This window comes from Sinocyclocheilus grahami, unplaced genomic scaffold (genome assembly GCF_001515645.1).
Source record: "Sinocyclocheilus grahami isolate Dianchi unplaced genomic scaffold, SAMN03320097.WGS_v1.1 scaffold852.1, whole genome shotgun sequence".
Classification (NCBI taxonomy): domain Eukaryota; kingdom Metazoa; phylum Chordata; class Actinopteri; order Cypriniformes; family Cyprinidae; genus Sinocyclocheilus; species Sinocyclocheilus grahami.
Window position 1 is genome coordinate 101,896 of NW_015506031.1, and position 13,516 is coordinate 115,411.

The 13,516-nt window shown below is 36.5% G+C and overlaps 1 protein-coding gene across 1 annotated transcript; it reads left to right on the forward strand.

The window, feature by feature from the left end:
• Positions 1–214: 214 nt before the first annotated feature.
• Positions 215–11,209, forward strand: LOC107562977 (nocturnin-like). The gene is made up of 3 exons (XM_016247737.1): positions 215–353; positions 8,585–8,857; positions 9,645–11,209. The coding sequence occupies exons 2-3, from the start codon at positions 8,593–8,595 to the stop codon at positions 10,502–10,504; spliced, it is 1,125 nt and encodes a 374-aa protein (XP_016103223.1). The 5' UTR covers positions 215–353; positions 8,585–8,592; the 3' UTR covers positions 10,505–11,209.
• Positions 11,210–13,516: the final 2,307 nt, after the last annotated feature.

Genomic DNA, 13,516 nt, shown 5'->3' on the forward strand with positions numbered 1-13,516 from the left:
AGTCTTTGCAACTTCAGGGATCTTATCTATGCACAATCACCTTGTAACACTCCAAAGAGAAAGGAAAACTTGAAATCGCATCATATGACCCCTTTAAAACACAAACTCCTACAGAGATTTGAATGCAGGCGCCCCCTTGAGGACGAATCCTGTATGTCTACTGGCAATACCACCTCATCCCAGCAGATCGCAGTGTAACACCGTTGATCACGAACCACCGGTCCCATGACCTTGCTTTTGGCTTACAGCTGTTTTTGTGCCGTTTGCTCGAGGAGGTCACGTATGTTTCCAAAAGGAGGCAGATCGCAATAACCGGACTAAGAGGAATATATTTCATATTTGAATCCAGCCTGGTGAGTGAGAAGATCGGCTACCTTTAATGTATACGCTCTGTCGTCCTTTCTATCTTCTCTGCATTTGTGTTTCTGTTTCATCGGTCCGCTGCAGCGCATATTATAGATCAGACCGTTCTTCAAACTACCTCCATGAATCGTAACCTAGGAAAAGTTCTTGAATCACAACTCATATGAAACTGTTGTCCTCCAATAGCTCCTGTGATGGTCTCTGATTAAGAAAGAAACTCGAATGCCTTCAGCTCACTCCACTTGTTGATAAACGAATAATTCACAAAAACATAACCGTGTTCAAGAAACAACACACACATTTCAATGCGAGCCTACTACGATTAATTAGAACTAGTTAAATGATACAATTAGTGATGCTTCGATATGAAAATGTTGTTCTATGCCTACGATGATTTTATTATGGACAGTTAACGTTACGCGATATCAACCAAGAGTGATGTAGTTCCAAAGATCAGCATGGAGATGATCTTCTCGTGGTAAGGACTGAGTAATTTTGATTTGACAAAACACTTCAGTGAAGATAATACTGAGTAACTTACATTTTATTGCCAGGTCCACACAAAGCCAACGCAGGATGGACGGTTAGCGTCTCTGAGCAACACAGTAATGGCGTGTCCTTCCCTCTTCCGCAGAATTCGTTTAACAATTGTATTAATGATTCAATGACTCGCTCATAATACATTTTTCGCCACATACTGGCGTAACAATGTAACCCCGCTCAAAAATCCCACCACTAAAGGGATAGTTCACCCAAAAACGAAAATTCTGTCATTGTTTACTCACCCTCATGTTGTTCCAAACCTGAGGTGTGTTTCCCAAAAGCATCGTTAACTAACTATGGGGGTAAGTTCCATTGAACTCTATTGGTAACGACAAAATTTGCCACCATACTTGCTTTTGGGAAACTCACCCCTAGGTTTTCCAACTTCACAAAAGGAAAATACAAGACAATCGAGGTTTTTCGTAGAAATTAATATATGTATATATACTGTATATACACTCTAAAAAATGCGGGGTTGTTTCAACCCAACTTTGGGTCAAATATGGACTAACCCAACCGTTGGGTTAAATTTTTACATTACATTTTTAAACCAAAAGTTGGGTTAGTCCATATTTGACCTAAAGTTGGGTTGAAACAACCCAGCATTTTTTAGTGCATATATTATTTATTTTATTAAATTTTTTTATCAAAGAGAACATATTAGATTTAATATGGGCTGCTTTTGGTGCTTGACACTTTTTTTATTTGTCATTTTGTGTTTCAAGAATAAGGTCCAAACTTAAAGAATATGCTAGATGTTACTTAAATGTAAAATGTTTTTCTCTATTTAACATTGCAATAGTCCCTTATTGATCACGTCTTCCCTCGGGTAGATTAGCCTACATGTTTTCTTGCGCGGCTGGATGTTGGAGTCATGAAAAATAATCACGTTATTTGCATTCGCCAAAACGGATTTGCTGAAAACAAAACGCACTGACGGTGACGGTAACTGGCGTTAGTGCGAGTCCCACTCGCTGTGAATTCGGAAGCAACCAGCCATCAGAGGATTCCACTTTGTCTTAAGCCTTCCTCGAACTGTTATGTTCACAATTTGTGATTTACTTAACGCATACTGATCATGCGTGTGAGGGGGCTGTAACTGCATGATGACAAGGTGTGGTGATCATTTTCAAGTGTCCTGATCAGCATAGCAGTCAATAAACGGGACAAATAGTACGGGACAAATCAATTAGGCCCAATATACGGGACGTCCCGGCTAATATGGGACAGTTGGCAACCCTACCCACCCCTGTTTGATTTACTTTCTTCTGCAGAACATAAAATAATGTATTTTACAGAACGCTGGGTTAGGGCCAGAGGGCCAGGACTATTTGTTACACTAAAGGCCTTTCTACATCAAAAATGATAAATATACTTAGGTGCCTCATTAGTGTCTGTTTCTATTGGCCACTATACATAAGCCGTCCTTCCACCATATTGGAACAGTGAAAGCAGGTCTGTGAACACTCCAGAGTAAGTTGACTAAGGACATTAAAGTTACCCTTGTTCTGTCATTACTAGGGTTGGGCCGATAGACGATGCCATCATCTATCGCCGATGGCTGATATACATCACGATGTTGAGCTAACATCGTGATTCTCCCCCACACACACCCCGCAATCCGGCGCATCCCAATACCGTGTTCGGAAAGAAAATGACATGTAATACGGAACGCCTAAAAGGAATAAATTTGCGATGGGAGGAAAATACATATTTTAATAATTTCTCTCGCAGTTATATCATTGGGTAATTATACTGTATATAGATTGGGGGCATCAAGGAGCCACTATTATGCCTGGCATTGAAACTGCTTTTGAATGCATGATCGCTTTTTAGTTTCACTTTCACTTTCGAGATTCGCGATCGCACGTATTCTGTTTATACCATGGAGTGGCAGCACTTACAACACATTTTACAAGATTAGATGTTTGTCAGTGGTGCTGAGGATCTGCAACTCATTCGCCATCGTCCTCAGTCATCTCTCCTTTCTCTGTTTATGTGGTAAGTGAAATTTTATGTACTGTAATGTAACAGGCAACCGTTAGCAATCGTTTTCTGAATACAGATTCATGCTTCGGGCACCCCCCCTAACTCAACTGCCCCCCCCCCCCACTATAATTTTCGTTATAGTGGTGTGAACTTCCCTATTCTCGTAGAATTAGTATGTGTATTAAAACTTTATATTATTTACAGTTATTGTTATAGTTATAGTTATCGTCCTTGGTGTGAATGGATGTTAACTATCAGAACAACTTATGAGTGTATTAACTTGTTATCCAATTGAGTTGACACATTCCATCTACACTTCACGACTGTTAAAAAGTATGTTATGAATGTGTGTAGTATGAATGTAATATGGATGTACTACATTTGTCATTGTCGCTACACTGCTATTCACAACTCCTCTCTTGTGGACTCATGGGATAGTAAAGTGTCAATCAGATGTGCACTTGCCAGAATCTTGCCGGAATTAGTAGGTCATCCGGGTACTTTTCACCTACTGTTTTATAAATACTGTGAACTCTGACATACTGCTTTTTTCCCATACTGTTTTTCACTTACTATATAGTAGGGGAGTGTGCATATTTAGATGCATCCATAGCCTTTTCATGGTCAGATAGTTATGAAATCAGTAAACATGCATTAATTGGTCAAGTATAAACGGGCACTTTATGTACCCTGAAACACAAATCTCATATCTTATTTTATATAATTTTCCATGACCCCTTCAGCTGTCACTTGCAAGTAAACAGCATCTTTTATGGTACAGATAAGCAGATTAATTAGGAGTCAAACTGCAGGAGATCTGATTAATCTCATGAATGAAGCTAGAATGAGATAAGAGCTGATGTCTTCATTTATTACAACATGCCCATATGCGGAGGATCTTTTTCTTACAGTGCCATGTTAACCCTTCAGTAGAATCAAGTTGATCTAATCCTGCATCTATAATAATAGTGTTGCATACTTCCCCTCGTTCTGTTTGTGTGGATGAAGCTATTTTTGATCTGTGACTTTTAACCATGACCTCAAACTTCATGTTGAGTGACACTAAGGTATATTAGCACAATATTGTCCTGATAGATATGATATTCCCTTACATTCCTTTCCAAAAATGTACTTTGCCAGTGGTAGAGTGATGGTGTCAAATTGCAGTGTTATGATACTGTGATATACTGAATGCATAGGACCATATTCATATACCATGGTATTTCCATGGTGAATGGTACTGCACCTTTCGACCAAAGAAATTTCCATAATGAAGTTATTATTTGTAATTACTTATAGATTGCTTATAGATTATATCAGAAAACAATTCTAGCCTTTCTAGCTGTGCAACTACAAAAATGTTTATTCACTAAATAATTTCTGTGACTTTTAAATATTTTATAAATTTCCATGGCTTTTGCAGGCCTGTAAATCACAATTTGAACATGTATTTTTATATATTTTTTCTAGTTTTCCATGGGAGCCAGAATCCCCAGAATAGAGTCAGTAAGATTTTTTTTTTATGTTTGTGAAAGAAGCGGCACTCACCAAGGCTGCATTTATTTGATCAAAAATACAGTAAAATAGTAATATTATGAAATAGTATTACAATTTAAAAGAACTGTTTTCACTTTTAATATATGTTAAATTATTCTTGTGGTGGCAAAGCTGAATTGTCAGCAGTCATTTCTTAGTCCAGTCTTCAGTTTCACTAAATTATTCAGAAATAAGATGATTATAATTATCAATGTTGAAACCAGTTGTGCTGCTTAATATTTTTGTGGAAGTTTTGATGCAGTTTTTTTAGGACTCTTTGATGAACAGAAAATGTATAAATATTAATTATATTTAATGCAATTAACGCAGGGGCGGAGCTAGGGTTGGCTACCCCACTCACTACTGCTGCTTCTGTCTCTTTTTTTCTTGACAAGAATTGCATTTATTTAGACACAGAACGTCTTTATGACCACATCAAATGGGAGACTTTTCTTAAAGCAGCCAAAACACCTAATGACCCAGCTGCTGTGATGTCTGTTAATAAAAGAACAAAGGAAAAAAAGAGGAAATCAATCACTTTTGTAGCTTTAAGGATTCATCTATATGACTATATTTAATTTAGAGTTTGATAACTTTATTCAATTTCTGTATAATTCCTACTTGCTGAAGGGCACAGGTAGCTAAATATGACATTTATTATAATGGGTTTATGTGTTAAGATTATTGTAAGTTCACATAAATTAGAAGTTGTTATTTTTTTAAGTTTAATAAATGTTAAAATTGATAGCTCTCAATTATACTATAATGTTGACTGGCTATAGTCAACGGTTAAATATTAGGGGGAAAGAATAGAGACATACAGACATCAGTAATATTGGTATCTGTGATACTTCCCTTCAGTCTTAAAAAAAAGATGCTATTAAACAAATATTAAAAATATACTGCCTTTATGTTGTTTTTACTTTAATTTGAAGATTGAATGTGAAATTATTGCAATATAAAAGTATATTTAAAAACTTTAATGTTGGGTGGGATTAATTGCGATTAATACATACATGTCTATATTTAAGAAATATTTCTTAAATATATACATGTATGTCATACACAAAAATATATACAGTACACATATATTATGTAAACAAACTTTTATTTTGGTTGTGATTAATCGCGATTAATCGATTTTATATTCCTAATATTAATCGTTTGTAACTTTATAAATGTCTTTACTGTTACTTTTCAATCATTTTAGTGTCTCCTTGCTGAATAAAAGTATTAATTTATTTTTCTTTTTTTTATCTTACTGACCTCAAACTTTTGAAAGTTAGTGTACAGTAGATTTAACCATTGTACTTTTTTTGTTAGATATTTTAATATTATCGATGTTGTGTTATGATGCATATCATGATCATGTGCTGGTTTAGTAACATCAAATTTGTGACGGAACTTGCTACAGGTTATTGTGAATGTATAAACCGCTTATGTTGTAACCTTGCCCAGCTTCCTGGATGCCAAGCCACAATGTTAGAGACATTCACCATTAAACAGATGACACCATCTCTTATTTATAACACTTTTGAAGAATGAAGAATATATATCATCCAGCAGTTTTAATTTTGACTGCCAACTCTTTAAATTACATCAAAACAACATGGAAAAACTATTAAAACATTTGATGAAAGAGTTATTCTCAGTACACTCATCACCATTTAAACCGTAAAGTTTGAAAAAATAGATTTAAAATCAGGCCACTGAACCAGATCATGCTATTGTTGCACATAAAATATTAATGTTTAGAACAGTGCAAAGAATGCAAAAACCATTAGAAACTCACACGAGGATTCAGCATCACACACCATGAGATGGGTTAAAAAGAGCCAATTTCTATCCTAAACGGTGGCAGTTTTAGTGTTTTTTTAATAAGAAATGAGAATCATAAACATGATAATTTATGTTAAACATAAATGCACATTGTTCTAGAAGGAGGGCATCATCCACTACCTTTTACACATTCACTCAAATTGTTATGCTGATTAAACAATTTGTAAGGGGGAAAAAATTTAATCAAATAGGGATGTATTTCTGGGGAAACTTGAAAAAAAATTTGCACTTGCTAAATGAAGGCGGATTTTATACAATTGAAACTGACACAGATGCAGTATATTAACGCCACGGGTCATCAATAAGGTGCATACTGAATCTGATCCTCCAATTTCAGTACACTATTTCCAAGTGTTTTAGAGTGATCCCAACACACTTTTTCACTACGCACATCGCATGCTTAAACTCATCAGGAGTCAACAAGCTGCCAACTTCTCCAAGTGACTGCTGCAGGATGCACGCGAGGGAGAGACGTGGCATTGCAGATCGCGCGTCTCTCTACTGAAGTCAATGGGAGTTGATTATGAACATGACACTTGCTGGAGTTATTAACATTGTACACAATACCCGCAACCTCACACCAAATTTCATGCCATGTCAGTAGGCAAGCATATACAGATCATTTAGTAAGCAGAAATCCGAAATTTACCTTAAAGTTGTCATATGATGCGATTTCAATTTTTCCTTTCTCTTTGGAGTGTTACAAGTTAGAGGGAGATGCTGATAACTCGACTGAGTTGATGCTTGAAGAATGCACTTCCAGCAGCCATGATTAACAGCAGTTTGCGGTAAAATTGTTCTATGCGCAATTGGATGAGTCACAAAACCGATTACTTTCTCTATCCAATCACGTTAAAGGAGACATATTATGCCCCTTTTTACAATATATAATATAAGTCTCTGGTGTCCCCAGAATGTGTCTGTGAAGTTTCAGCTCAAAATTCTCCACAGATAATTTATTATATCATTTTGAAAATGCCTATTTTGAGTGGAAGCAGAAACATGCTGTTTTTCGGGCCTGTCTCTTTAAATGTAAATTAGCTGCTCCTCCCCGCCCCCTTTTCCAGAATAGAGCTGCACACCTGCTAAAAACATCTGTTTTGGTTCTGATTATCATGTTTATCGCTCTGAAATCATGCGTTTTAAACCACATGAGTTTACACTTCTGATATACGTTTTCTAAGCGCACATATCCGAAAGCACACGGGACAGAAAGCGGCCACCACACAGCGAGTACTAAACTAAGTTCTCATTCACACACAAGTTTACCTTAAAAACAGTTGGTTATGTCTGTGAAGGTAAACTGCTGGGAAATAAATCGCAGGTTTATTTTAGAACTGTGTGGCAGCAGCAATATACAGTAAATAAATCAATAAATCCTCTGCTCTCTTGTCTCCTCTGAGGCTGGGACTTAAGTAATGTTAGTGTTCTGTGCTCGTCTGTGCAGCCAAAGGCAGAACAGTTAGAATGTTTTGCTCAAACTTTCGCCATGGCATTAGAGCTGGTACACCGTTGTCACTTGCAAAAACACAATGATGGCGCTGTGGGTGTATTACATTTACAGATTAAGGTGCGGTGATATTATAACGAGATCCCTTTGCCACGTCACCAAGGGAGTGTAATCAGACGCGCTTGTTTTCTCAGACGCTTGCCGAAAAAGGCTTCCCAAAACAAAGTTACTGGGTTAATCTTTTTCATATTTCCTTAAATGGTAGATGCACCGGGGACCTGATTATAGCAATTAAAACCTGGAAATGTCAGATTTTCATGATATGTCACCTTTAATGGAAATTTTTTTTTAATTAAAGCAAGCATGTAAGGACTACAAACGGAGGGAAAACAGCGGAGTAAAAGTACAGATACATCACTTAAAATGTACTCAAGTAAAAGTACACAATTTTGAAACCACTCAAAACAAGTACAATTTCTGATTGAACAAAAAATACCTAATTACAGTAATGTTAGTATTTGTAATTCGTTATTTCACATTCCTGCTGAGACTGTGTTATCAATGGAGCTATTATCTATTTATCTATTATCTATAGTTAATATTATTATTAACTCCTCTCAGCTCTGGGTGCGACATGTCTTTAACAACTCGTGTCTGGCCGGTCCTACTTGCTGCTCTCAATATAAATGATTTAACCATGTGTTAGTATCTGAAGAAGATACAGGATAGAATGTAAAGTGTGTTCAGACTGACAGCTATTTGCAGCAACGCGACCAGAAGTTGTTCTTTTTTTCTTTTTTTTTTCCTCTAAAGAGAATTAAAAATTAGGAAAGATCCTTGTGTGACAACTCTTGTTTCTCTCAGTATGTTCCATGGGCAGCAGCACTAGCAGTCTCCACAGTGCCCTGGTTAAGACCATCAGCAGACCTCCTCTCCCACACCGGTGTGACTCCACATACAGTCCGGTTAACGATCTGGATCTGGATCAAGACCCGGCGGACCCTTTGGAGCTGTTGCAAGAATGTAGAGAGGTTCTGAGAAAGCGGCCAGCCCAGCTGCAGAGAGCTTTCGTTCAGACTGGGCATGGAGACGCCAGGCAGACGATCAGAGTTATGCAGTGGAATGTACTGGCACAAGGTATAAACCTTCATCTTCATAAAGAAATGACAATGAAGGACATACGACTAAAGTTTTAAATGATATACACTACTATTCAAAAGTTTGGGGTCTGTAAGACTTTTGGAGAAGTCTCTTATGCTCTTAACAAGACTGCATTTATTTGATCAAAAATACAGTAAAAATAGTAACATTGTGAAATATTGCAGTTTTTATATTTTCATATATTTTAAAATGTAATTTATTCCTGAGTTGGCAAAGCTGAACTTTCAGCATCATTACTCCAATCTTCAGTGTCACATGATCCTTCAGAAATCATTCTAATATTCAAAAACAAAAAACAGTTGTGCTGCTTAATATTTTTGTGGAAACTGTGATACTTTCATGGTTCTTTGATGAATAGAAAGTTCAAAAGAGCAGCATTTATTAGAATTTTTTATCATTTGATTTTTTTTTGGGGGGGGGAACAATGTAAAAGTCTCTACTGTTACTTTTGATCAGTTTATCAGATCAGTATTGATCAGTAATCGAATTGCCAAAATAATTATAATTTTTACTTTTATTATTATTATTATTATTATAAAAACAACAAAATTGAATGAAAACTGAAAATATCAAAATAATTAAATAATTCAGTAATAAAACTAATTCAAGAATATTAATAAAAACTGTAAGAACATCTCAATGATATTAAAATAACACTGCCACAAGAAACAAAGCAAGTTCTAAGCCAGTTCTAAATGTTTGGAATTTCTTCAGTTTGGATTAACATTATATTTTTTTCCAACTTCCTTCTGTCCTGTTGCAGCATTAGGTGAAGGCATGGACAGTTTTGTGCAGTGCCCCATGGATGCTCTGAACTGGGCTGAAAGGAAGTATTTGATCCTGCAGGAGATCCTAACCTACAGACCTGACATCATTTGCCTACAGGAAGTTGATCACTACTTTGACATGTTTCAGCCCATTCTGGCAAGTTTGGGCTACCAGAGCAGTTTCTGCCCCAAACCGTGGTCTCCATGCCTGGATGTGGAAAACAACAATGGCCCAGATGGCTGTGCTTTGTTCTTCAATCCCAAACGCTTCCAGTTACTAAACACAACACACCTACGTCTGTCCGCCATGATGTTGAAGACCAATCAGGTGGCAATCATCGCTGCTCTACGCTGCCAAGCAACCGGACGGGCGTTTTGCGTCACGGTAACGCATCTGAAAGCGCGGAGTGGTTGGGAGGTCCTACGCAGCGCTCAGGGTTTGGATCTGCTACGAAACCTACGAAGCGTTGCACATAGAATCAAGACAGAAGAAAAAGCAGATACCAACGTTCCATTGATAGTATGTGGCGATTTTAATGCCGAGCCATCAGAAGACGTCTATAGGAATTTCGCAACATCCAGTCTGGGATTGGACAGTGCGTATAAGCTTTTAAGTACAGACGGGAAAACCGAGCCACCTTACACAACCTGGAAGATCCGGCCCAGTGGCGAGAGCTGCCACACGCTGGATTACGTGTGGTATTCGCACAGAGCGTTTGATGTTAATGCGGTTCTGGACCTTCCTACAGTCGAACAAATCGGACCCAATAGGCTTCCTTCCTATAACTACCCTTCAGATCACCTCTCCCTCGTCTGTGACTTCAGCTTCAAGGATCCAACGCTTGTTTCCAAATAATTACAGTTATTTCGAAAGACATTTACCACAAGTCGAAACTTGCATTGGCACGGCATTTCTACATATTTTGTGTTGTTCATGACTAAATAACGATTCAGTCAGTATATCACAAAAATGAAAATTCTGTCTTCATTTACTCACCTCCGTTTCATTTTCTTTGTACTGTGGAGTACAGAGATTTATTATTGCTAAAGGCAATACATCACAATAACATCTTAATGAAAATGTGATTTTAAACAGACACATTTCATTGTGGCTCTTTAAAATCAAACTGCAATCGAAAGTGGTGCCTCAAGACGTGTCTCATCAGGTTTGACTTTAAGAGCTACAATGGGTGGATGATTTTCAAGAAATAGCTGCAATATCAATCTCTTCCTCACACAAAGCTAAAGTATGACTTTAGAAGTCTTGAAATATAACCTCATGTGGGCTATTTTTATGGTGCTTTTCGGAGCTCACCAATGTAAATCGACATCTGTTTTTATTTTATGGAAAAGAGCAGCTTGCACATTAGGTAAAATAACTCCTTTTGTGTTACACAGAAGGAGGAAAGTCATACAGGTTTGGAAAGACATGAGGGTGAGTAAATTATAACAGAATTTTCATTTGTGTGATATATTCCTTTAAGCTCTTGTATCTTCCTGAAATTGAGGATGTAGGTTGCAAATCAAATTGTTACTTTTTATTCTTAATATATGATTCTCAAAAAAGTAAATAAATACATAAAATAAAAATAAATAAATAAACATGCTGAAAATTGTTTTGGTCTTATTGGTAATATCATGAAAGCATGCACAAATAAAACTATTGCATTGTGGGGTGGGGTGGGGGGGGGGTTTCATATCGTTGAAAATGAAGTATGTTTGAGAAGGGGTCAAATTCTGCAGAATCTTGCATTAGTAAAAACAATAATAGTCAGTCTTTTTTCACTTCACTTATTTATTAATGAATCATTTCCCTTGTGCAACATCTTCAAAATGGCCATTTCACAGCTAGTTTCACCAGAGTCTACATAATCAATTGCAGGCAGTTAAACTATTAGTACCCGTCACCTGAGCTCCTCATTTTATATTCATGCACTATTAATTCTTGTAGGGTGAAACAATTGTATGAGCTAATTACAAAGTTTTTTTTTGTAGCTTTAAAGGTTACTAAAGAGAATGCAACTCAGTCCCTTCCCAAAGGGACCACAAGCACATTTCTGTCCTGTTTTTTTTTGTCATTTTCTTGTTTCAGAATTTGATTTATTATTATTATTATTGTCAGTGGCTATTAAACAGTCCCAATTCTATTCTGCTGATATTATATGTATTTTTTTCCATTAGTTAAGCCAGTTAGATAAAAATGTAGATTGGTGTAATTTGAATCCAAAATGTAAGATTGTTTATCCCTTGAACAACTACTAGTACTAGAGTCCGAGTGGGGTCTGGAATCATTACATTCATTGTTGCAAATAAATTCTCATCCTTAAAAATCCTATTTACAAGATTTATTTTAAAGACAAAATGGTAACACTTTTAGCTATTAATTAGTTGCTTATTAGCATGCATATTACTACCATATTGTCTGTTTATTAGTACTTATAAAGCACATATTAATGCCTGCATGACCGCATTTTAGATCCCTTAATCCACTATAGGGTCATAGGATGCTACATGCACTTTTACAAGTTGTTTGAACAGAAATGTGTGTTGGCAGTGTGTGTACACAACCACCCTATAATGATAAAAACCCACCCAGTGTTTTTTTTTTTAATCTGGTTAAATGTTTTCCCCTTTCTCAAATCGAGCCGATCTCAGATGCCGTTCTGTGTGACATCACACAGACAGACCCCTCCCACGATAGTTTGATTGACAGTAGCGTTTCAGCGCAGACTGGACTGGCATCTTACCTTAGACCCGCCCTGAGTGACTGTCATCAGTCCGCCATTGTTTCACCGCCGGAGCAGATGTAGACAAGAATGACTCCTAAGCGATTGAGGTGTTCTGTTGTTGGATGTAATTTTGAGCATAGCAGTCGTCAATTACTCCCGAAATCTGAGCCGCTGAACTCGCAGTGGATTACATTGTTTCTGAAGGGAATGCGCCCCCGATCTACATAAATGCGTCTATGTTCGCGCGTCATTCATGATCCAGCCTCATCTACAGAAGTGAGTATGTTTTGTAATAAATCTTTGCAAATCGCCTTTCCTAGTAATGTGCTAATTAGCAAGTTTCACGATGCGGCTAAAGTAAACGGTCTCTCTGAGAGCAGCTTGGAAGAGAGGGGCGGGGACAGCAGAGCTCATTAACATTTAAAGAAAAATGCTACAAACGGCTTGATCTGAAAAGTATGGAAGCCCGTTTCCGCCACTAAATAAAAAAATATAATTCTGTAAGTCATAATAATGAGAAACTAAGTCATTATTATGAGAAACTAAGTCATAATAATGAGAAACTAGGTCATTATTTCGAGAAACTAAGTCATAATAATGAGAAACTAGGTCATTATTTCGAGAAACTAAGTCATAATAATGAGAAACTAGGTCATTATTTCGAGAAACTAAGTCATAATAATGAGAAACTAAGTCATTATTATGAGAAACTAAGTCATAATAATGAGAAACTAAGTCATAATAATGAGAAACTAAGTCATAATAATGAGAAACTAAGTCATAATAATGAGAAACTAAGTCATAATAACGAGAAACTAAGTCATAATAATGAGAAACTAAGTCATAACAATGAGAAACTAAGTCATAATAATGAAAAACTAAGTCATAATAATGAGAAACTAAGTCATAACAATGAGAAACTAAGTCATAATAATGAAAAACTAAGTCATAATAATGAGAAACTAAGTCATAACAATGAGAAACTAAGTCATAATAATGAAAAACTAAGTCATAATAATGAGAAACTAAGTCATAACAATGAGAAACTAAGTCATAATAATGAGAAACTAAGTCATAACAATGAGAAACTAAGTCATAATAATGAGAAACTAAGTCATAACAATGAGAAACTAAGTCAT